This window comes from Vanessa tameamea, chromosome 2 (assembly GCF_037043105.1).
Source record: "Vanessa tameamea isolate UH-Manoa-2023 chromosome 2, ilVanTame1 primary haplotype, whole genome shotgun sequence".
NCBI classification, from domain to species: Eukaryota; Metazoa; Arthropoda; class Insecta; order Lepidoptera; family Nymphalidae; genus Vanessa; species Vanessa tameamea.
In genome coordinates, this window is record NC_087310.1 from 8,279,411 (window position 1) to 8,304,669 (window position 25,259).

The window sequence follows — 25,259 nt, forward strand, 5'->3', positions numbered from 1 at the left end:
GATTCACATTTTGTTGATTGCGTCAATTTATCGCTTTGTAGCAACGTTCAAAATACCATGAAGGCTACAATTGTTAGGGGAATACCACCAATTGTAATAGTAAGGACATATTTAATACTGGCTCGTCTGAATTTATAACTATATCGCCAAATGAGCTCAGTAGAATACCAACCGTTTCATGATTAGCTAGACCATTGTTGAGAAACCGATTACACATGTGTCTGTGGCTTTTAACTGCTTGTTTGGGCTTATTGCCAACAAACAACGTACCACCTGCCACAATTGTAGTAGTGCAAGGCGTACCAGCACCGATTCTTCAACCTACAACAGCGGCAACTACCGCGGCCGCAACGACTACAGTAGCTCCAACTACGATGGCTCCACCAATGCCACCCACTATGCCACCAACGACAACAACTACAGCGGCGCCAACAACTACAGCGGCGCCAACAACTACACCGGCGCCAACAACTACAGCGGCGCCAACAACTACATCGGCTCGGCCTACTATGAGTGGTAACACCTCTTCGCCTTTACCACCACCAGGAAATAGTTCGAATCCTCCGACAACGACTTCAATACTAACATCAGTAACAACAGCCATGTCTACTTCCTCTAGTTCAATAACTAACATGTCCTCTACGACAGCAACTAACATTTCAATAGCAGGTGGAAACATTTTACCTGTATTACTTTGTAACAATCCTGACGTGATTTGTTTTTTTAATCCTGATGAAAACGCTACAGGCCCGATCCAGATTGACCCACGACTTGGCACTACCCCCGCGCCATCAGCAGCGTTGCAGAGTCCACAAATTACCGGCTACAGTGGACAAATTCCATCCTTTGATTCAGCTGTCAAATTTCCCAGAGAACGTAGAAGTTTAAATTTTAAACGCGAAGAAAATAATCCATTCTTTTTCAATAATAATAAACATAGAATACGCAAAAGGCAAAGCTGTAAATGTGTAGCTAGCGGCACATGTGTTTCGAATTCATATGGAGCGGGTATGATCGATTTCAGAGTTGTTACCCCTGTAAGTAATTTTAATAAGAAGTACATTAAAGTGACTTGTCTTCCCAAATATATTACATTTCTTCGCGTGATTTTAGACCGTTGTCCAATGTCCCGCTGGACAGGAATATTGCTGTGGAAGCACTACAACAACAGCTTTGATTGCATGTGGCACTATTCAATCAGTGCCAGTCCCAGCTATTATGGCTGCTGCAGGACAAGCCAGTTTTGGAGAATATCCGTGGCAGGTAAAAATAAATTATCATTTATATATGAAATTGAATATTTTGAATTTTGGAAAAATTCGGTGTACTAAGTCGGAATAATATTAACACTTGCAACACTTAGTGTGATGTATTGTTATTTATTTCCAGAATTCATTCATTTCATTAAGGCATTATTTGTATTCACTTTATATAAAAAAATAAATCACTATCTGACAGACAGACATGGCGAAGAGTAAAGAAAATAATTATGGTTTTATTTATTTTTGACACATGAGGAGAAAGGGCATTCTCCGTTAGTCTTCACCCTATTCGAATCGAAAAAGGAATGTAGATAAACAAACCTTTGACTGACTTATAGCTGTGCTATTTTATGCACTACAAACAGTTCTTGATTATTATATATTTAGATAAAATCAAACACTATTCCATTTCACTTCTCATAAACACTTTAATTTTACTTCCAAAGTTTCGTTAAAATTTCGCAGACATTCATAACAATTATTCAAGATCTCGCATAGACTCTTACTTACTTATATGTCTTGTTTACATGAGTATTGTATTAAAAGTTACATTTTTAATGTTCATTATTATTTTACCGGCAGCCGACTAACGTGGACTTACGTACTTTTTTTTCATTAAATTCCAATCTCCTTGTATTTGTGGTTTGGAAAAAATGAATCATCGGTGCAGTGGCGGGCTTCATGCGCCGCGTATACATAGACTCGAGGCGCGGTGGCGGTACTGAGTCGTACCGCCTTGGACAGGACCGTGGACAGCAACCTTAACATTTATTATATAGTTAAATTTCAAAATTCTGATCTAATTATTTTAGGGAAATCGGGATTTTAACCCGAATGCTACCAAATCTGACAATTCTAGATCGAAAAGGATTTTAAATCCTTTTCGATCCAGAATTCGCCAGAGCTAGATTCTTTTAGGATTTGTGAATATGCATGTCACATCATCAATGTGCGTATGCTCGTGAACGTTTAATGTGGTTCACACACCTTGACACGAATAGATTATGTCGACTGTATACCAATTTTTATATAGTATAATAGGCGAATAGGAGAATAAAAAGACCGTAACAAATGATTTTCGTTGAATTTTATGTAACATTTTTTAAATTAAAAGGATATCTAGTAGTAAAAAATGATCTGGTTGAACATTATTTTCGTGAGAGAAAATGTTACCCAATTGTTGTTAATTTTTATTATTTCAGAGTATAATTCTGACGAAGCAAAATGATTATATCGCTGGCGGTGTGCTTATAGATCAACTAAACGTCTTAACCGTTACACATAGGTTGACACCCTTTATGTAAGTAGAGTAGAGAAGATCACATGAAAACATTTTGCCAAAATAAATAGAATGTTGAATAACAAGAAGCACGCTTAAGTGCAATTATTGTATACTTTAAAGCTTTATCGAATGATAAAAATGCAATGTAAAGCGAAGTAGAACACAAATATAACATTTTAAAATTTTTATTTTAGTGTTTCGGGAACAGCACCTAACGTAAAAGTAAGATTAGGTGAATGGGACGCAGCTGGGACATACGAACCTGTGCCTTATCAAGAATACAACGTGGCGAAAGTGTTTACTCACCCTTCTTTCAACGCTAACACTTTACAGTACGATATCACCGTTTTACGACTCTCAAATTCAGTACCCTTGACACCTCAAGGTGGTTCTGTAACTACTATCAACAGAGCATGCCTGCCTCCAATGTCAACGTCAACTTACACTGGTCAAAGGTATTTACAAAATATTTATACTTTACATATAATCAATTTGGAGTAACGTAGACTTCAACAATAACTTTTTTGTAAATTCAAACGCGCACGAAGTAGCTAGTGTTAAAAATTTGATTACATTATGTTCTGACCACCGATTTTAAATTGCCTCTGATAATTGCGTAGGATACATTATAAGGCAAGATAGAACAGATAAGGTGTAGGACGTACGACGCTTTGCGTGTTTTCCGAGTTACGAGTGTAATACTGGCAACTTTCTAACTCCGGATTGCTAATGATAATTTCTTAATAAAAGGCCGGTACTAAAGATATCAATCCACATTGTGTTCTCAAAATGTACACGATAAAACTTGAAATTTATTGCTAGTACTAGTCACAGTAACAGTTAAAGGAAAAAGTAAAACATTGATCAGTATATTATGTGTATTGGAATTGTAGGCTACAAGTAAAGCAATCTGTTAAAGAAAGGTTCTCATACAGAGTTTGAACCCAGGACCTCGGAAAAACGCAGCCTTATAAGCTGATAGACCAACGCGATAGTCAAACAAACATTATTATGAATAAAACGGAATTATAAAAATGTTTAGCTTTGGAAATTATTTACTCTTGTTTATTTTCCAGGTGCTGGGTATCGGGTTGGGGCAAGGATATGTTTGGTATTCAGGGTCAATACCAACAGATTTTGAAGAAAGTGGATGTCCCGATTGTAGCTTCCGGAACCTGTCAGACACAAATGCAGACTGCTCGCCTGGGGTCCACTTTCGTACTTGATACTACTTCATTCATATGTGCTGGAGGGGAGGCGAGTAAAGATTCTTGTACGGTGAGTAAAACTGCACGATTTTGAATTTAATTGCCAATTTTTGAATTTAAGCATAATAATCTCAATATTTTGTTACATAATTATATATCGCTTGTTTAGATAAACTTTCAAAAAGCAAATGATTGCTCTTCGTTCGTTTATTTTCTTAACATAATAAAATTTTCCAATAAGGTTTTAAATGTTTTCATACACACATAATTACAATATATTAAAATCAGATAAATTCTATAAATACCTTTAAGACGTTGTGAACAAAAATGTAATATTTCAGCTTTGCAAAGTGTATGCCTAAGTACTGCTTTATTTTATAAAATCTTTAACACCACGGAAATCTGTCATATACGGCCGTAAACAGATATAAAGTAATTATATGATTGCATTTCCAGGGTGACGGTGGGTCCGGTTTGGTGTGTCAAGTAAACGGGCAGTGGGTGGTAGTGGGGCTCGTGTCTTGGGGCCTCGGTTGTGCCAACACCAACGTTCCAGCAGCTTACGTGAATATTGCTGCCTTACTACCCTGGATACAACAACAAGTTGCCACTGCCTAGTCTTCATAGAGATATTCATTTGTTTACAGTGTATATATATATATATATATATCATGATATTCTATTAAAGTTTTAAAATAAAAAAGTAATTCAAGTGAATCTTAACACAATTATTTATTGAGTTAACAAATTTATACAAATAGGCGTGTAAATATTATAAAACATACGAGGCCTAACCGACATAAAAGATAGTTGCATTCTATCTATGTATTGTTACATACCTCAGCGTTCTAAACGCTCAATTTTAACAGATATAACTTTAACAAAACTAACTAGTGCAAAGTTTGAAAGGACGTAATCTAGTATTGCAGTAGGAGCGGATCCCACACCGGACGATAGCGTTCATTAAAACTCCCCGTTCAGTCTTCATTATTTTTTTCCTGTTTTATTATCGGAGGTGGAGATGACATAGTCTCTGATTGCTGTATTACAGGAGGAGGGGGAGACGAAACTTCTATATATTCATCATTTCGTTCTTCCTTTACTTCTGGTTCCTGTTTTATTGGTATATCATTTACAGGAGCTGGAGTCGATGCCGAGGACTGTAGCGCTAAATCAGTAGGTTGCAAAGCCGCCCACGCTGTCGCAGCCCCGCGGGCATACGCTTCGTAAAATGCTCTTTGTGCTATTTCTGCTTCTTCAAGATGAACAAATGCGTGGTTATCAAGTTCAGCTCGAAAGAAAAACTTTAAGCCACATCGACCGCAATCGTATGGTCTCGGTGCCGCAGCATGTTCTGGTAAATGCCTTTGCAATCCCGCAGCACTTGTGAACATTGCAGAACATAAGTAACATGTAAATGCTCCAATACCTGCAAAGGTATGCTCGATTAAATGGGCTTGTAAACGTGTTGGTGAACCTAAAGTTCGACGGCATAGCCGACAATCGTGTTCGGAAGAAGGCGTCGGTCTCGGAGCTGCATGACGAGCGTAACAGGCGGTGCAAGCTCGTGCACCTTCACCTGCTTCAGTTTCAGATAGAGGTCTTAGGCAAATGGCGCATCTTTGTTCATCCTCAGTTGGCCTTAAATGAAATCTTGCATGTAATCGCGCTTCTGCTTCCGATGCCAAAGTTTGACGACATACGACGCAAGGCGCTGGAAGAGCAGGATGATGCCGTGCCATATGATTCAGAAAAGCTTCTTCTGTAGGTAGTCGTGAACGACATCGAGAGCATGTGTCACCCGCAATTACCTTCAATGAGAAATAAGTTTACATTTAGATAAATATGTAACTATATATAAATACTAAAGATATATATACCATTTTATATTAGTTAGCAACCTGACTTCGCACGGATAGTATCAAAATTTTATTGACGTATAAAACTTACCATTAAATAAAAAATAAATTTGTAATTACATTATAAATATTTTCTGCTTAAATAAATTTTTTTTTTTTTAATTATAAAATAACAACACCAATAATATTCAATAAAACCTGCTTATTGTAAAATTTTAGAAAGTACCTTGCAATGGGTTAATTTATGCTCGGCTAGAACTGCAGCCGACGGAAGCACTTCATCACAAATGAGACACTTATGTCGTGCAGCACCTGTTCCTGAATGTGCACGCGTGTGGGCTTCAAGTTCAGCTCTACTGCGAGTACGCTCACCACAGTATGCGCACTGGAGAGCAACTGCTCCATTTTTACGGCGACGATCGTCACTAGCTGTAGCCAAAGGCCCATTTCCATCACCGCTAGGAATACATGGAGAACATGCATCATCACCTTCTATTGCATTGTTATTTTCTGTTCGCTTAGGCCTTGTCATATCACCGTTTATACTCTGAAATTTTTGAAAATCATGTAGGATCTTATAATTTATCTTAAAAATGTTAGTACATATGTATCAACTTTCAATTTACCTGATGAGTAACGGTATGATGTACTTGCATATGGCGTTCAAGTAAATACTGTACCGCGAAAGTATCGGTACAAGATGGTACAGGGCAACGATAGGCATGATGGGCTGCTGTGTGTGCTCGTAGAGCCCGCGACCCAGCTAATATAGCACCACATGCACATTGTGCAGCTGCGTGACGTGCACGAACATGAGCGGCACCCTCAGCCTCGGTGCGTAATGGACCACCAGCAGTTCCGCAAGACCGACACACCCAAACTTTATTTTCTCCGGTATGAGCAACCGCGAAATGTGCCTAAAATCAAAACCAAAAATAAATTACCCTAATTTTGGACTCTTACTCTTTATTAATTGTGATTATATAAAATGAATACCTGAATAGCAACTTTTGAATCAAATATTTCCTTACAAAGAGTGCAGCGATATAAGTGATGAGCATGAAGGTCGAGCAAATGTTTCTGCAAATCTTCAGAAGTAGGAAAACTGCGCACACAGCTGTGACAAGAATATTCACAGGACACAGCAAGGTAATGTGCAGCCAGGTGACGTTCAGATGCTGCTGCATCAGCAAATGTAGCTCCACAATGGAGACAAGGTGCTGGACTTGATCTACCTATATCTCCACCTTCTTCAATGTGACCTTTTAAATGTGCTCGAAATGCCTCAAAATCAGGCAGAGCTGCATCACATTGATTGCATAGAAGAGTGCTTGGAGAAAGTGCTATTTTTGGAGTAGAAGAGCCCGAACCTAATCTCGGACGTTTTGCTGGAGATGATACTTCTTCAGGACTTCTTCTACTTAAATCAGTGGGTAACGGTTGTTCTAATGTATAATGTATAGAAGATTCTCCATTTAATAGAGCCGAGTGTGCGGCGCGTACATGTAATTGTAATTGTTCCATACTTGTAAAAGTATCACGAGTACAATAAATGCAAGCGAGTAATGTAGGTGGTGGTTGAGATGCAACCCGGCGCGGTGGTGTCACGGAAGTTGCCTCCATGCCATGAGCACTTGCCATATGCGCCTGAAATATACAAAATTAAATGAAAAGGACTTTAATTTTCGTATATGGATCAAATTATGATTTTTTTTTAATAAGGATTAATTACTTGAAGCATTTCAGGGCGTCTAAAGGCATCTCCACATCGTAAACATCGCAGAGCTCTCTTCCGATCAGTTTCGCGGCCCTCACGATCTCGCTTGTGACCTTGCATATGTGCTGTGAGTGCAGCGGCTGTATTATATCCCCGATTGCATACCGTACATTGAAACGGCTTTTGATTGTCGTGAGTCTTCATGTGAATTTTTAAATGATCACTGAAATTTCAAATAAATAAAAATCATGACAAACATATATCCAAAAACAATATTTTTTAGTAATATCATTTTTTAAATTTGAATTAAAAAACGTGCTTTTTGAATAATTGTAGCTAAATACTTTAATTTACATCGACTTGACTTGAATTTGAATTAAGAATTAAATAAGATAAATTGTCTTTAAGCAACAGCAGAATGCAATTTGTCATCCGAGTCATAAGTATCTACATAAAGCATGAACTAAACAGAACTAACAAAGCGGCTTTTCACGCAAACTACAGAATAGAGACGCTCGCCCAAACACCTCTACTAATGGCTGTGCTCTCCGCGCCGGTTTAGGTACGGGTGATTATTTCATTTTTGTAAGACCCTCGACGCCATTTGTCAGCGCATCAACTCTTTTCACTTGTCGGCGGTTCGTTGGGTCGACAAATTGCGTAGAATTAGTCACGTGGCCGAGTTGAGGTGACGAAAAAGGTGACGTGTTGCCTCGTGGCCAAGTAAAGCTTTGTGCTGCGGCTTATGGTAATCAATCTTAGTCCTCGGCTATTGTCATGCGAGCACCTCTTAAGCGTTATACTGGTAAATACTTACTGCCTAATGGCTTCTAATGTTCTTTTTACCATATACCATATTTTACTTTAAGCGATACTTATATGTATGAAACATATTATTTCTTATAAATATTTCTGGCATCATTTAAATGAGTTCAAGTTTTATACCTTCTAGAGAAAGCGGATTCGCAGTGCGCGCAGCGGTACTTTCGGTCGCCGGTGTGCAATTTTACGTGGCGATCCCGAGATCTCTTGTGCTTGAACAGTCGTGAACAGAATTCACATCGAAAAGGCATCTGATCGGAGTGTGTCTGTAAAATTACATAAATTATTTATTAATAGTTATGTATTTCTGCTGAATTTTTAAACTATTTTTTTTAAACACAATCATATTTTTAGTATTTTTTATGAAAAACCGAAATTGAAACTATATCCCTCAAAAGCCACTTTCGTCTTCGCAAAATGTGTTGTTTAATATTAACCTTATTTTCATTCCTAGAGTATTAACATAGCTTTATATCAAAACACGTATAGTAATACGTAATTAATAAAACTTATATGTTTGGTTACTGATTTTCATTCAATAGTTAAATAATAACATATGATATGGATCAAGATGAATCGATTTAATTTCAATACCTGACGTTATTGTAATCGGCAGTAATTCTCTAACGATAGATATCATTTCTGAAGAGTCGGTACAATGGAATGCAACCGAGTTCTCGATTAATAAAGAGATCAACTTTGTATCTAATGTGCTAGTAATCAATCGAAGTAGTTCTTCTTGTCACCATGACTCCATATTTCAGTTTGAATACAGTCATTAATTAATAAAAGACTTTCTAGAATAGAAGACTTGTATGTATTAGGGCACTGTATGAGTAATTGATAACTTTTTATCGTAGAAGTACATATATGTAGGCACGAAAATATGTACGTATATAATTTATATTCATGATTTATACTTCTGTGGTTTTCATTCTTTATGGTTGGTACAATTTTTCATACAAACCGTCGTCTTAATGGTAAATAATTAATATTTTGACAAGCCGCTATTTGGTTAAATCTTAATATAGAACAAGAAAGTATAATTCACACAGAATTACTTCAATTAAAATGGACGATTTTTTCTTTTATCCCAAAACAACACTTAATATTTTTTTACATATGAACGCTTTTTATGAACGGATTTGGAAATATATTTTTTGTTTGGAAGGTTTTGTTCTTCTTGTTTGGTGCAATTTTATTTGAGCAAATAAAATTAAGTCAATTACTTTTGTTGTTAAAATTTTATATTATTAGCAACTACATTAATAGATTTAAAAAAGTAATAAATTTTTGTATAAGTAAAAAACGCCCACTGGGCAGCAATGGACACATATGGTAGATTTTCATTAAAAATAGACCCAAACACATATTACAAATTAAGCCCATAGAAATTCAGTGGCGCTTGCCTTGGTTTGAGCTCGCAATCATCAGTCAAGATGCAACTTAAGTTAAGATGTCCGCAATCAACGTAACCACTGGGTTATCTCGGATAAATTGATGTAGGTACTATGGTGAATACTTACTTTCGGTTCTGGCAATGGTATTGTAAATTGTTACCAGTACCACCTCTTTTATTACTAAGGTATTTAAGCAAGAGAAACTTCAAGTGGCTACTTTAATCGTATCAGAAATACTAAAAGAAATTTTGAAACAATATCTTCATTCCAATTAACTACACGTCACGTCTTGGGAAAAATGACTATTACCTAGTATCAACGTGTCACACGTTCAAAAGATTATTCATAAGTTTATTATGAAAATGCTAATGATACTTCGCTGGCAGTCAAATAATAGGGTAACCGTCGCGTCGGCCTTCGCGACCCGTAAAACGAAGACGAGCTAATCCAGTACACACAATCCGGTACACTAAAACTGACAGCCACTTCACGCTTTTACTAATTGACCACCTCGCAGATTGTGCCCTACTATTATGCTAAATAGACGAACTACATGATTGACTGCACCTTTATTACGCATTGAGAAATATGTTAAACTTTTTCCATTTACGGAAACCATGTTCAAAGTGATAGGTTACACGAGTACATTCCTTAACGGTTTCGGAAATGAGAGTTAAAAAATATCGATGAGATTCTGAGTAAGAAATACCGTGTTTGTTCAGTCGAGGGTTTGTATGCTCGTGTTCCCCCAATTACCATGTAGTTAGTTTAGGCCATTAGCGCGGAATATCAATTTGTTAGCGCCACGGTATACCGCATCAGCCCGCTCGGGGTAAGTTATTAGATGCAATCATTGCCGTAAGATCAACATCGTAAACGTTTGTTAAAAAGTCTTTATTATGACACAATTGCGAGTACACTTATTTTAATGAGTATTAAACAGTAACCACAAATTTATATTTGTGATGATATAATTTTTTAAGTCAATCCAAACGAAGACGTTTTAATTCTCATCAGGAGTATAGAATTATGTTTAAAAAGCTTAAAAAATACATTTTTAAAATTATAAGAATACTATAAAGTTATTTGTTATGAATGTAGTATGCGGGTTGCACTTTATTATGGGTGCATACGCATCACATAAACACATTACAGACTTATTTACAGTTCCTCGTTAATTAGAGCAATCGCCCTACGGCAGGCTAAATAATATTATATTTATAAGTAATTAAAATGAATAAAACAAGCTTTAGTGATCTTAAAGTAAAAAATAACCTTCAATTATGTATAATGAACGTAGTTTAACTACATTTTATCAGGTTACTAGAATTTATCTCGTAGAAATAAACCAAATAATCCAAGCCAGAGTTATTAAAGAAAAAAGCTTGGAGAGTTGAAAATTGATACAACAATTTCAATTAGACTTCGAATCGACTTATTTTTTTCCTTTCGTAAATATTTATGAGTTACATGTAAATAAAGGTAATTCGTGCAAAGATTGATTCGTCCTACATTGATATTATTAAATACATTTAAAATTCAATCAACCTACTTAAATTAAAATGTATTTTAGTATATCAGATTAAAAAGTATTAGAATATTATATCAGTATGCTTATATTTATTTTCAAAATTAAACCTCAATGGTTTCATTAAAATCCCAATGTGACATACCTACATAATGTTCTTATTAAAGTAAAATATTCTTTGTTGATTTTATTGACTTAATAATTGTTGCGTTCTTCGTGTAAAAGTCACATAAGTAAAGCGAACGTTGAGCTCAGCAGGGTCCGGCCCCTGGGTGCATACTGCGTAAAGGAGGATTACTACTCCCCTCGCAGCTCGCACCACGACTCCACAGTCCACGCTCTTGCTTATAGCTAAAAGACACGCGAATGATCTTTATTATTATTCACTAACAACAAACAGCGTGAGAGCGTTCGCCATAACGCGGTCAGGTACTGTCAAATTTCCGCGTAAAACGCACCAAAAGACATTTCAAACTAGTTGTAAGTAGTTTAAGGCGAGCGTGATAGCCAATAAAGCTTTTAAATGGGCAGTGGACGGCTACCGAGCGACTTTCCCAGGTACAATAAACGCGATGTCATCGACGGTGAACAGTCACCCGTTCTGTCGGGGTCAGATCGGAGGAATGTTAGTGACCATTTGTACGAGCACCCGAAAAATATTTATCAACTCAAGCGATCACTCTACGAATTTTATAACTTTGTATATAATTTATAAATAAAAAATATAAAGTAACATTGCTACTTCAAAATGTTAGCGATCCGTTTAAATGCGAAAAAATATAAATGGGTAATGATCTAAAAAAACTATTTGGAATTCTCTGAAACAAATAGCTACCGTATGAAATATTTAAGTTTTACGAGTTTTAATAATAAAGATATCACGGAAAACAACCTCGTGTTATAAAAGATTTGAATTTAACAAAATCTGAGTAACATTGTGACGAGAATATTGAACGCGAGATAATTGGCTTATTAAGTCTTGCACAAATAGCACTTGCTTATATTATTTACTATGTACTGCTTTGTACATCATTACAGAAAAAACACGATATCCTATTATTGTTTCTAGGAATCTTAAAATAACAGATTACCTATTCTGAACGCGATGGATCTTAGACTGATATCTAGCGATGCAGTGTCTACAATTGATTTATTTTTATAATCATTACTTTTCCGAGCGGTGCAATGATAAAAGAGTGGCGCGCCAGGCTAGGGAGTTCTTATCGGGAGCCTATTTCCGGCCGTCACCGCCATGTCGCGGCGCGAGCGCAACCCGATCTTTGCGATACATTTGTCGGCACAACACCAACCAACGAAAAGATCGATATCACTAAAACGCAACGGCAATTGCATATCGATAATCTAATGAAATCCCTTTACGATTCTACTAGGCAATTGCGAAAATAAGTAATTATTGAATTATTTATACATTCAGAGATGAGCAAGCTTCATTTAACTTGTTCACTTGCACAAATTTGGATCTGAATATTATTTAGTGTAGGTGGAATGCGCCAGCCGCCATGGGTTATGCAAAGTGACGTTTCTATTTACCCTATCGCAGCTAGATCAGTCGCGGCCAGTGTCACACGACGCAATCGTAACGCGGTAAGATCGGCGCGACACAAAGGAGTCAAGATGTATAGGTAGTCTAATAGGCTGCATGTCACTATTTCACAGACTAAAGCGTTTTAGAGTGCAAGGCTACTGAGATGCATATCTGAACACGGTCTCCGTCCGCAAATGGACCATTTCGGGTATCTAGTTGCTAATGAAGCTAAGAGCTGCATGACGAAATTGGACTAGAAACGTATAAACATACCTACGTACGAATATGTACCTTAGTAATCTTGTTGTAGTTATATTACACAAGCAATTTCATGGTAAAAAACAAGTTATTACTTAAATGTGTTGATCGTTAAAATCTTTAGAATTCTGTCATTGTAAGTCGCTGATCCTAATCTATGAACATTTGACTTGATGATACAGCTACTAAAAGTTAACTTAAAGGCTCAACTCTTGCAGACGATTTAATGAATAACTAACCTGTTCATGTTTTTTAAGATACGATAGCCTAGGAAAAGCCTTTTCACAAAATTGGCATTTATAAGGCGTGTGCTCAGTTGCCCCGAGGGTGAACGGTGGGTCTGCATCCGCATCAGCGTCTACAGCATCCGCTGAGGTGGGTGTAGAGGCAGGCGACGGAGATGGCTCCGGCGTCGACGACGGCCACGAGCTCCCCGCCGTACTGCCAACGCTCCCCAGTGCCTCTGTTCGATAAGGAAAAAAATCTTTATAAATAACGTTTTTTATCGACGACGTCTATTTCAATGGACACACGCTGTTCTGTTTGTAAGTTACATTGTTACATGTTACACTTTTATACCTTATAAAGCAACTTATTATAGCTTATTTCATAGTATATGAACTTGAACGATTATTATTATGTTATTGTTATTAAGACTATAATGATTACTAATATATTATGTTATTTAAGAATTTATTGTTAAAATATTTACATAACTATTGGTTATAAAAATACTAAATTATTAATTTCAGTACAATTACCATTATTTACATAAAGTATCTGTCCGATCATCACTCGTTTCTAAACCTTTTTTTTATCGTCTAATATTGCATTTTTCCTATATAGATAAACTTAAAAAGCGAAACCACATCTAAATATCTAAAATACGAAATAAATTTATATATAAACTCAAAAACTGCTCCTTTGATGTTAATTTCTTTGCTTTTTAAACAGATAGATATGTATAACCAAATCATTACATTAAAATCTTCTTTTCCCTTGCTCTTGTTCCAATATCAAAATATCGTGCTGAAATATCGGTTATACAACATCAATCTGTTCACGTATAAATATAGTGTTTCATTAGAATATTTCCTTTTATATTGTTGAACTAGTTGAAGCTGCTGCTTTACCCGCGCGAAATTTTAAAACTTCCGTATAGCAAAGAATCCGTTACTTCAATTTCACCTTCTCGAGAGGTACGTTATATAAAGTAGGAAAAAGTAGGCAACGTCCTTCCCTGGGACTCAAACTATCTGCATACCAAATTTCATCGAAATCGTTTCAGCATTTTAAGCGTGAAGAGGTAACAGACTTACTTTCGCATTTATAATATTTCTATAGATTCATTTGTAATTATACATATAAGTCTTATTATTATATTATATGAAAAATGAGAAGATAACCATCAACCAATATAAGTAACGATTTGAGGATATTTAAAGAGCTATAAATTCCGATTTAGGGTGCAAAGGATACGCATAATTTCTAGAGCTCCCGTTGATACAGCGAGGCTCCATATTTCGACGTTAAGGGCTAATATATCTCAGAGCACCTCGGAGTAGCGTGAAATATAAACAAATTGAATAGCCTACAATGACGGTATCATTGCCACCAACGCAAATGATGACTAATGTCGGAAGCCAAGCGAAAATCATATAGGAATGAGCACAGAAAAAGAAAATAAGTTTTTATTTTTCATCGTAAGGGATTTTGTTATTAGTCATTGTTAAGAATTTAATTTTTTGTTATATTATATGCCGAGGCATGAAGCCACTTCGACTAACATGTGAGTATAAATCATAATCTGACAATATTCGCACTGTTGCAATAGAACTCGATATGATCTCCTCGTATTTTATAGTTTATAATTTCTAAAATACTATATAAAAATTCTAAATTATTCTTCCGGTTATAAATGCTGACATTTGGATTAAATATTCTTTAATAAACCTTTAAAACCGATAATATCTTAAGGTACTTATTTAACTACGCATATCGTCTTTTCGTTGAGTTTACTTGTGATATTTGAAAATGCTTCAATTTATTTAGTTAATTAATAGATCGTTAATTGCCTTAAGTATCCAAAGCCGCATCTGCTAGTGAGTTGGTGATTTTTTTAAATTAATAAATTTTGGTTTTTTAATGTGGACCTCAATAATTTACGAAAACTTTATCGTGCTGAATTTTTGATTCAAAATCTTCATAGACATCTGAAAATGTTACTGTAAATTATAATATTAGTGGTACTCCAATAAAATATAATACAAACTAAGAGCTTCTAAGTACCGGCTGTTAAATATTATTAATATTTGGCATTCATGTATATAATATGTATAGAGTAAATATTACATATTAGTATGTATGTGTAATGCCTGCATCATTATTGTTTATTTAGTAATATTCCTCCTCTAGCCTTAGGTTGTTTGGTAGATTTTTTATACGAATAGGACGGCCTATTTGTGCAGCTCTGTAAAGTAAAGATATTTTTTATTTCATTTGGTTCATTAAATAAGTAGGAACTATTTGTTTCACTCAAGAGTCAAGATCCCTCACGCCCCAGTCGCACGAGCGACGCCGTTAATGGATAAAAAGTAAACGTTCTATCAAAAAAGGAGATACTCGTATTTGCAATCTCATCTCTTGTTCTTACGAAAAATTTATATAGTTCTGCAGCATAGGTAAATCTCCAGAATATTATTCGTTTATTAGTTTTGTTATTCTTACCTTTAAATTTAATTTAATACGTAAGGTAAGTTTGGTGATTTTTTTATTATTTTTTATAAGTATGCGTATACAAAATAAAGCGAGTCGACAAAATAATGGCGCAATATTAATTGTGATAAGATGTGAATTTGAAAAATATAAAATATATATGTACATCATTAATCTTGGCCTTTTAAAATTAAAGCACATGTTAAACATTGATAAATAAGGCATATTACACCAACAATACAAGATTATTTTAATGATAAAATTACGATTTGTTGATTTCTAGGCAGGATATATTAAAAATATTATTGTACTTTATTAACATACACTGTAATTAAAATGATGGTAAAGAGTAAACTTCTGAGTTTCCTGCCGGCTATTCTCGATAGAATCTACTTTCCAAACCGACATGACGATTCAAATGTGCTTTTATGAGCCTACTTGAATAAATAAAATATAGATATAAAGAGAATATGAAAATATACACATTTCATTAATTTTTTTAGTGTTTACTCATTTTATAGTTAAAACAGAAATCAAAAAATTAAGTGTTTTCATTTGACAGATTACTGGTCTGGTATCTGCTTTATAAATCACTAGCTGAACGTGCGACTTTACCCGGGCGCAAGTTATAAAATACAAACTTCCAAACCCCATTTTACCCCCTTAGGGGTGGAGTTTCATAAAATCCTACGATAAGGAAAGAATAAGGAACCTACCTGCCAAATTTCAAATTTGTAAGTCTTATAGTTTCTAAGATATAATGATTAATCAGTGAGCGGTATTTCTCTTATATATACGTATACAGATATTCACTGGAATATATTCCAGCTTGAAACTTTTAATTTGATGTTGATTTATGTTAAACTGAAAAACAATTTTATTTTAAATATGCCTTAGAAAGTAATTCACTAGTCTGATGCATTTAGTATATCAGCTTGAAGGATCAATGATTAAGTAGTAGGTGTTACGTCGGCGATAGGACGCACGTAATTAGCTGCGATTGCGGCAATTCAGGGGCGATTGGCGCCGCGGCGGTGGGCGGCGGAAGCTCATTTCCTAATTGCGGCGTCTGAGACACCTCGGCCGGCGCCTCGCCAATCAACGACAATCGCCAAACGTTAGACACATTAAAAGAGTCACAAGTTATCAAGTTACACAGAGAGTTGTTATGAATTTAAAATAAGTCTGTGGTCATTTTAAATCAAGTAGAATATTTAATATAATAAAATATTGTAACAGCTACTCGTTGGGTTAAATAAACTAAGCCGTCTGACTAATACCTTTTTCATGATCTGAAATGATTTTAATCTACATAGATTAGACGGAGGTGGAGAAAGATAAGTCAGTAGGTCTCGATGTAAAGATTAAACTAAGAGGAGAATTAATCAGCTTCGACCTTTCGACACACGATTAAACCTTAACAATTCGGTGTTTGACTGGATTCGTGTAAATTAAAACTGTTAATTAACTTTATGCTTAATAATCCGTAATAATTGAAGGACAAATCAAAAGCTATTAGTTTACCGTTAATTATATACGTACCCATCTTTATATTTTTGTTTTCAGTAATTATACAAATAACTTTAACGTATTATTCACTTGGTGGTAGGGCTTTGAGCAAGCCCGTCTGAGCAGGTACCACCCACTCATCAGATATTCTACCGCCAAACAGCAGTATTGTTGTGTTCCGGTTTGAAGGGTGAGTGAGTGTAACTACAGGCACAAGGGACGTAACATCTTAGTTCCCAAGGTTGGTGGCGCATTGGTGATGTACGGAATGGTTAATATTTCTTACAACGCCTTTGTCTATGGGAGATGGTGATCACTTACCATCAGGTGGCCCATTGGCTCGTCCGCCTACAGACATCATAAGAAAAAACAAAAATTAGACGATTGTTTTGGGTGATGCTGTAGTAGGCATTTCCTATTTTTAGTATTCAGCACTTAAATAAATATTTTTATTACAGAAAAGTTAAAAAAAAATACATCATAATTTATATTACCGTATTATAGAGAGAATTGTATATGTTACTAGTTGTCATGCGCGGCTTCGCTCGCGTTTTAGGGATCAGTCGTCAGGTTTTTCGAAATTTTCCAATTCTTATCAAATTCGATTCAATGGTCTGTCCTTGACAACAGACAGACAGATATAATACTGGCATAGACTAGTATAGATGAAATAATTTATTTAAAAATATTATGAAAACTTTCAGATTATGCCAACTACGTAAATACCTCCTATACGTACCTATAATGTATTAGTATAATGATTTTGATTATTAATGTAAAAAATACCAAATCTTTCAATAGGCGATTTTTAGATTGCAAAAATATTTATCCAAAATATCTGCATCATTAGGGTCAGGCCATTATTTTTTTTTTTTATCAGTATGTAAAATTTAAGAGTTAAAATTAACAGTCCAGGAAACAATTACCTCAATATTTACTTCAACTTTCAAATTGTCAGGTATGTTGAAGTTAACACAAGCTGTAAATATATAAGGCTATAGGCTCTTTTAGAGAAGAAGGATATTCCAGCACTCTGATTCAAACCTGGTCGGCTACACATATGACTGAATGTTATGTCACACACATTCATGCAGGTTTATGACGATCATCGATCAGGAAACGAACAAAAAAGCCTTCCACATGCTTATTACATGGAATCTCAATTGTGTTGATGTAATGTCATATGATGATATGTCATAAGATGACATTGATAACATGATAAATGATTAATTTTTCTAACGAAGAGTTATGCAATCAGCGTGGATGGCCTTTGCCTCCTTCTGTGAGACTGTAATGGTGGAAAAGGAGGCAGAAGGAACGGAAAAGGAACGGAGACGACGAAGGCGTTGGTCCCGACTCCCCTGGCTTAAAAGATAGGGCATGAGGCTGTGAACGCGTGAGGCGGGTGTCTCGCCTGAGGAGGACAGCAGCCGGGATGGCCTCGTACTGCCATACGAGCGCAGGGAGGCGAGATTACCGTCACCCCTTAAAGAGAGCTCCGCTGCGCACGTGCCTATGCACTATATGAATACGATTGATCAGCTACTCCGGTCCATCCGGCCGTTGCAGAGGTTTTAGTAGATAGTTAAGAAGCCCATATAACCCGGTTCTCCGCGACGGGTACCTTTCTGAAGATTTCTACTGCGTAAAAAAAATGTTTTGGGCTAGCCATATATAGCTGTTCACATATTCTACTGCCAAGTAAGTGAACCAAATGTTAACTCTCCTACCCACCCTAGCTACGAGCACAAGGAACATCTTAATCCCCACAGATGGTGCCGCATTATCGATGTAAGTTATCATTCATGTTTCTTACAGTGACAATTATTAATGTTTCTTACAATGCTAATGGGCGGTGGTGACCACTTACCATCAGGTGACTCATTTGTCAGTCTGTCTAAATAGACAAATAAAATGAATATTATAAATTAAAAAAAATGGAAAGCATTGCTATAAAAAAGGTTTCGTAAGTTTCGAAATCGCAATTTTTTAAAATAATTAACGTTAAATTTAGCAGGACGAACTTTACTCAACAGCTCGTTACTCGTAACTTAAATGCGACCGGTCATAATGATATTTGGTTAAATATATTATAAGAACCGGGATCAGTAACATTTTAAGCAATTTAATTATTTTTTATTAAATTAAATTATTACATACATACATTCGCCATATATTTGACTATATGTTTCGTAAATAAAAGAAAATAAAATACTTAATGTTGAATTGTTCGATAAGTTTACGATGAACTATTTATCAATATATTAAAAGTACTAAACTGCAATTAATATGAAGTTAATTTCTTAGTTGATAATAATCTCTTATAAAATTTTAAAAAAAACTATTTTATTTACTATACAATAAAATATTAGTCATTTTGTATTTTGATGGGATTATTATACATTTTTTGAATAAAATAATATACTATAAGATATAATTTTCAATGATTGTAATGTATATTGATGTTATATTTATAACAATATAATATTTCAAACAAAGCTTCAAAGCTTCGGAATTTTTCGGAGCTCTATTAAAATGTTCTTGGTAGTTCTAGTTACTGAAATTTTATTTTTACGAACAAAAAGGTATTTTTTTGTGGATCTTTGAAACATGAAGCGCAGGTACTTTTACAATAATATTATGTAATAGAAATTGAAAACGTCAACATACACGTTTTTTATGTAATGCTTAACTAAAAAAGCTTCTTTAGAAGCTATTTCAGTGGTTTCACTGCTTAACAAAAAACGTCTCCTCACTATACAATTACTTAATTAAGACTCCAAATAAGAATCGTAAAGAATAACGCTAAGTATTTACCAAATATGTTATTTTTAGTTTAATAAATATTTGATTTACTTTTTCATAAGGTTAAATTTTAATTTATTTACCTTTTAGTTACTTAGACATTTTTACAAAATTAAAAATAATAAATAAATAAAAATATACTTTTCCTGTACATACCAAAACCGATTATACTTTTTATGTTTTTTCGGCGACTTGAAGGTTAAATTTAGTTAATAGCTACATATATTTAAAATAAGTTCATAAATAAATAAAACCAAAACTCACGTTTTAAATCGTCCGAGGTAACGTCGTGGTTTTCCTTATTTGCTTGTATCTTCTCTATGAGATGCTCTAACCTGCTGCTGTTGCCTTTAAATAGCATGATCATAGCGCTAAAAGACTCTGCTTCTCAACGGATCCAATTTAATGGTGCAGCTGATAACTGATTTACCGCACTGCGGCTACTGAAGATTGACGCAGGTGCATCGATACCAGTTTATTTTGGTGTTTTTTGCAAACGAATTTATAGCGAGTGCAAATTAATTCGCGGCGCGTGTTCGACAGGTGGCACTAATTGAAGGGGCGCTTGCTGACCGACTCACGGTTTCTTCACGGTAATTATTTTGGGTGGCCGCTATCGAGTTAATTAGCGACAATCCTTTATGCGTACACCTTTGCGTTCCAGTGTCAGGTGGTGCTGAGGAACGAGCTACGAGCGAGTGAATGTTTCATTGCGATACTATCGTGATGGTGGTCACAGTGGGACTTTAGCCGTGGTGACCGAACGCGCGATGAGACTGGCGAGTGCGGCGCGACTGCGAGCACGGGTGGGCGAGTCCGAGGCGCCCGAGCGCACCTCAGCACCCTGCGCCCCGCCTTGTGACCCGCCCACCGCCTCCCCCCTTAATGCACCCACCATTTACTACTTAAAGTTTCTTTCTTTTACTATAGTCAGTCACGATCCTCGCAAAGTGATAGATCAAAGCCAAATTATGGAGTTCTCTGCATAGAACTTTAACTTCATTTATATTTTTCTTAAACGAATTAAATTGAAATCATATCCCTACACAATAAAAATAATATTTAAATAGGTTATTTTTTTCTAAATGAAATGTTTTACATAACATTTTTTACACCATATATATAAATAATATTTTCATTTTGAAAGGTTCATTAAGTCCCCCGTGTAATACATCATGTCTGTTTGACGCATTTTAAAACAAATGAAACATACGTGAATGTAGCGCCTAAATCGAATAATCAAAGTGACAGCAGGATGACGCTAAAAGCTTTTCAAATTTAGACTAGGAGGAAAATCGGAGAAATGTTTTCCCGTTCCAATGCGGGTGGGCGCGACCAATGGGCGCCCGCTTGCCGCCCCGCGATACATCCAGGCCCAGCACTATTCAGCCTAACGCTGGATTTTTTATCCTTTTTAATATTTTGCTGTGATTGGTTTGCCTTTTATTGTCTATGATGGCGGCAATATTATTAATTATCGGATTTAAGTACCTAACATAACCGCCTTTTTTTTATTTCGAGGTACCCGATCATGTATATTTTATTTACATAATACTATAAAAACACACTTATTTTATAAATTGACAACAAAAAATATATTTATAATAACTAAAATACGAAAATTAGAAAACATATTAATTTTAAATTTGAAAAAAATATTTTAACAGGAAGTTAAATAAATATGTACAGTCAGAGTAAGAAAACCTTCGTCAGTTTTCAAATTCATTCCTTTATCAAGGCGTAAACTCTTAGTACCTTATGAAACTAAAGCACTAAACAGACAATTGCATATAAAATTAAACTAACATAGTATGATAACTTGGTTCAAAATAGTGTAAAATCTTTGGACAACGTCTAGTGTCCTATGTTGATATGAAACCTTTTTAATGGCTTAATAAGTCATTACAAGATTTAAATTAGATATTATATCTTCTACTGAATTGTCAAAGTCTGTCAGTGTCATATATTTTCTTGCAATATCTTACAATTTTACAACAATTAGAATAAAAACGCTTGTAATATTATTCTGCCGTTATTTTGAGTGACGGTTAATGTAATGACGTGACGTGTGATGAGTAGTTCCATCGGCACAGGGAAGTGGTGGTGATTCCTTGGCCTGCAAAAGCGGCGGATATAAATCCTAACGAAAATCTATGTGGTCTGATGGTGCAGCGGTGGATAAATAATAACGAGGGAACCAAAGCAGCTGTCTTAGAACATTGCCGAAGTGTTTGGGAGGGCTTCAGAGGAACCGACATAATATACTCTAGCCTTGTTGGATCAATGCGACAGCGACAGCTTGTAAGCTGTGATTGATATGAATGGCGGATATACTCGTTTTTAATAAAATAAATAACATTTGTTTAAATGAATAAATTTTATCATAATTACTATTTATTTTTACTATTTTATTTACTACTTCCGTCCTGCGGTTTCACCTGCGTTTCCGAAAGATTTTATGTTTTCCCAGGATAAAAAAAGTCCAAGATGTTATTCCAGTACATATTCTATCTGTATGCAAAATTTTATCCAAATCCGTTCAGTAATTTTTACGTGAAAGAGTAACAAGCATCCATCCATACCTCAGACAAATCAGCCAGATCCATACACACAAACTTTCGCGTTTAAAATATTAGTAGGAAGTAGGATTACTACTATGTACTCTCTTTTATAAGAGACAAGATCATGTCCTAATCTCCGATGTTACACGAGCATTCACGATGGGGCTATGACGTTTTGTGCAAAGTTGGTAATTGTCATTCCGTTTGACTGCTTCTTCTTATTATTATTATAGCTTTAAAACGCTATTATACTCTTTGCTAAATGCGACTTACAGTGACATTGCGACGCAATATGTCGTACTCAATCGGTAAAGCAGATTATCGCTCATATTGAGCACACGAAAATAGATCTTAAGGTGACGAACCTTTTCTTATTCCGACTGTTTTTATTTATTTTTTTTTTTTAATTTTATTATTAAGGACAACTTACCCCATTTATAGGTTAAAAATAAAGGTAATTACATATTTAGCTAAGTGTTGTTTCAATTAAAAGTTATCACGGCATGGAAAAGGACAATTTTATCTATTAACCTAACATAACTTTTTTCTACTATGTTATACAAAAAGGGACAGAAAAAAAATACTAACAATAATAATACAATGTAAAAAATGCAAATTACAAAAGACAAGACAATTACAAATTACCAACTAATTACTAAACAACTAAAAAATTAAAAAAAAAAAGAAAAAATGTAACTTTTTATAGGTAACGAAGATTTTAGAACAACAGTGCAACAGCTACACACTGTAATACAAAACGTAAACCATATAATATAAACGTGATCGATATTGAAGAACATAGTGATCATTATTTTAAATTATTATTTATAATTTATAATTCATACTGGGCGATTTAAAGCTTGCTACAATCCTGCTTTTAAATTTTATCAGACTGTCCGAAAAAATGTCTACATAATTTTTTTGATTTTATATAAGTAGGTTATACTGTCTAGGTAGCCTACTTATGATAGCATTCTGTCCCAAATTAGTTTTTGAACGTGGAATCGAAAAAGGAGCGTATTTACTTGCGCGGGGAAACCTTGAGGGTGCATTAATATTATTTTTTTCTACGAGGTTGGGACAGTCTAATGTACCGTTAACTATTTTGTAAAGAAAAATCTGATCCAACAAATGACTCCGATCGAGCAAGCTATTTAGCTTAAAGTATTCTAACCGACTATGATATGTAGACAACTATTTTACCTTATTGCATTGATATGCAATGTGCCATAGGAAACGCTTTTGAACCCTCTCGATACATTTGATGTGTACTTCATAGTGTGGAGGCCAGACCTGAGCACAATATTCTAGACCAGATCTAACCAAGGAAGAATAAAGGCCAATCTTGGTCTGTGGTTTCTTAAAATCTTTACTATTTCTTATTAAAAAACCCAGCATTTGAAACGCCTTAGATGATATTTTGTCGATATGTGTGTGGAATTTTATCTTACTATCGAAACCAACCCCCAAATCTTTGATATAGTCCACCTCTTTCAACGTCTTATTATTAATTTTATAAATCTGCGAGTTTGGATGACTTTTACGCGAGAATCTTATGTATTTACACTTATCTGTATTGAGGGCTAAACCGTTTCTTCCACACCAGTCGAATAAAACGTTTAATTCCTCCTGTAGTAGGCAAGCATCATTTTGGTTTTTTATCTGTTTTGCAATTTTGAGATCATCAGCGTAAAGAAAGAAGCATTCGCAGTGCTTGAAAATTTGCACAACGTCATCCATAAATATATTAAATAAGATTGGCCCCAGCACCGATCCCTGCGGGACGCCTGATCGGGTAAAAAAAGATTGAGAGGAGTATCCACTAACAACCACCCTGGAAATCCGGTTTACTTAGGTACTGTTACTGTACTTAGGTATTATCATTTGTACAACTACCAACGAGTTTTTTCATACGGTTTTAAATAAGATTCCCCTTAAACAGTAATACGAACAATAACAATAAAATAACTTTGTAAATAAAACATGAGTTTAAAGCAATAAGTAAGTGCCACCCGATGTCCGGCGATCGCTCCTTGGGGTCTAATGGGCTCCGCTCGCGGCTACCTTTTTAGTTATGAATATATTACCCGGATTACACACAACTCTAACTCCTGTAATTTTAAGGATAAACTCGAGAAATATCTGCATGTAAGTGCACCCAAGTGATTTGTCAAAACAATTGTTGTAACTTAAGTAAAGCTATAAGTATAAAGTGTACACTTATTTAAAAGCAAAACTGTCAGTAGTCAACGATGTTTATAAAAAAACCCCGATATACCCTTATTTCTTATTTATTTCAAAATCATTATATGTTATCATTTTTATGTATATAAGTTTAATAGTTTTTCAGGTAGTGAACACAAAAAACGTCTCCTCTTTTATTAATATAGTTATTTACTTTTACAATGGGCTTTTTTTTTTAATTTTTAAAATTGTAAAATTAGTGACATATACTTAGCGTAAAAAGAAAAGTTCAAGCTCGTCCAGAGTACCAATTACTTTCAGCTACATTACCGCCAAAATTGAACTTTTACTCGTTGGTAGGGCTTTGCACGTCTGGGTATGAACCATCTACTCAGCATATGTTCTACAGTTGAACAGAAATACTTAGTATCATTGTATGACGGTTTAAATGGGTGAGTAAGCACGTGACTTTACAAACACACAATGGACATAACATTAGTTACATACAAAACATAGTTCCGAAGGTTGGTCGAGCATTGACGGTGTAAGGAATGATTAATATATCTTACAACGCCAATGTCTTCAATTGGTGTTGACAGGTTA

General features: G+C 35.1%; 2 protein-coding genes across 4 annotated transcripts; one reads left to right on the plus strand and one right to left on the minus strand.

Annotated features, from left to right (window-relative positions):
• LOC113398960 (phenoloxidase-activating factor 2) lies at positions 1-4,469 on the plus strand. Of its 3 annotated transcripts, none has more exons than XM_026637924.2 (7): positions 1-669; positions 748-1,037; positions 1,114-1,263; positions 2,465-2,562; positions 2,739-2,999; positions 3,621-3,822; positions 4,209-4,469. In XM_026637924.2, exons 1-7 carry the CDS (start codon positions 216-218, stop codon positions 4,368-4,370), a joined length of 1,617 nt encoding a protein of 538 aa, XP_026493709.2. In that variant the 5' UTR covers positions 1-215; the 3' UTR covers positions 4,371-4,469. The 3 variants fall into 3 exon arrangements, with proteins under 3 accessions (XP_026493709.2, XP_026493708.2, XP_026493710.2); XM_026637925.2 differs by having other exon boundaries at positions 5-516; XM_026637923.2 differs by having other exon boundaries at positions 2-1,037.
• On the minus strand, positions 4,460-20,694 carry LOC113398959 (zinc finger protein 423). The gene is made up of 8 exons (XM_026637921.2): positions 20,176-20,694; positions 13,122-13,345; positions 8,274-8,416; positions 7,344-7,551; positions 6,608-7,258; positions 6,238-6,528; positions 5,838-6,158; positions 4,460-5,563 (listed from the first exon to the last, which is right to left on the minus strand). The coding sequence occupies exons 1-8, from the start codon at positions 20,276-20,278 to the stop codon at positions 4,730-4,732; spliced, it is 2,775 nt and encodes a 924-aa protein (XP_026493706.2). The 5' UTR covers positions 20,279-20,694; the 3' UTR covers positions 4,460-4,729.
• Between the last annotated feature and the right edge of the window lie 4,565 nt (positions 20,695-25,259).

Excerpts from the sequence above, each read along its gene's own strand:
- LOC113398960 (XM_026637923.2), top strand. The coding sequence starts at position 216 with ATGTGTCTGTGGCTTTTAACTGCTTGTTTGGGCTTATTGCCAACAAAC. Across the intron at positions 1,038-1,113 it reads ATTTCAGAGTTGTTACCCCT|ACCGTTGTCCAATGTCCCGC; the intron begins GTAAGTAATTTT and ends GCGTGATTTTAG. Across the intron at positions 1,264-2,464 it reads TTGGAGAATATCCGTGGCAG|AGTATAATTCTGACGAAGCA; the intron begins GTAAAAATAAAT and ends TTATTATTTCAG.
- LOC113398959 (XM_026637921.2), bottom strand. The coding sequence starts at position 20,278 with ATGATCATGCTATTTAAAGGCAACAGCAGCAGGTTAGAGCATCTCATA. Across the intron at positions 6,529-6,607 it reads ATTCAAAAGTTGCTATTCAG|GCACATTTCGCGGTTGCTCA; the intron begins GTATTCATTTTA and ends TTTTGATTTTAG. Across the intron at positions 5,564-5,837 it reads ATAAATTAACCCATTGCAAG|GTAATTGCGGGTGACACATG; the intron begins GTACTTTCTAAA and ends TTCTCATTGAAG.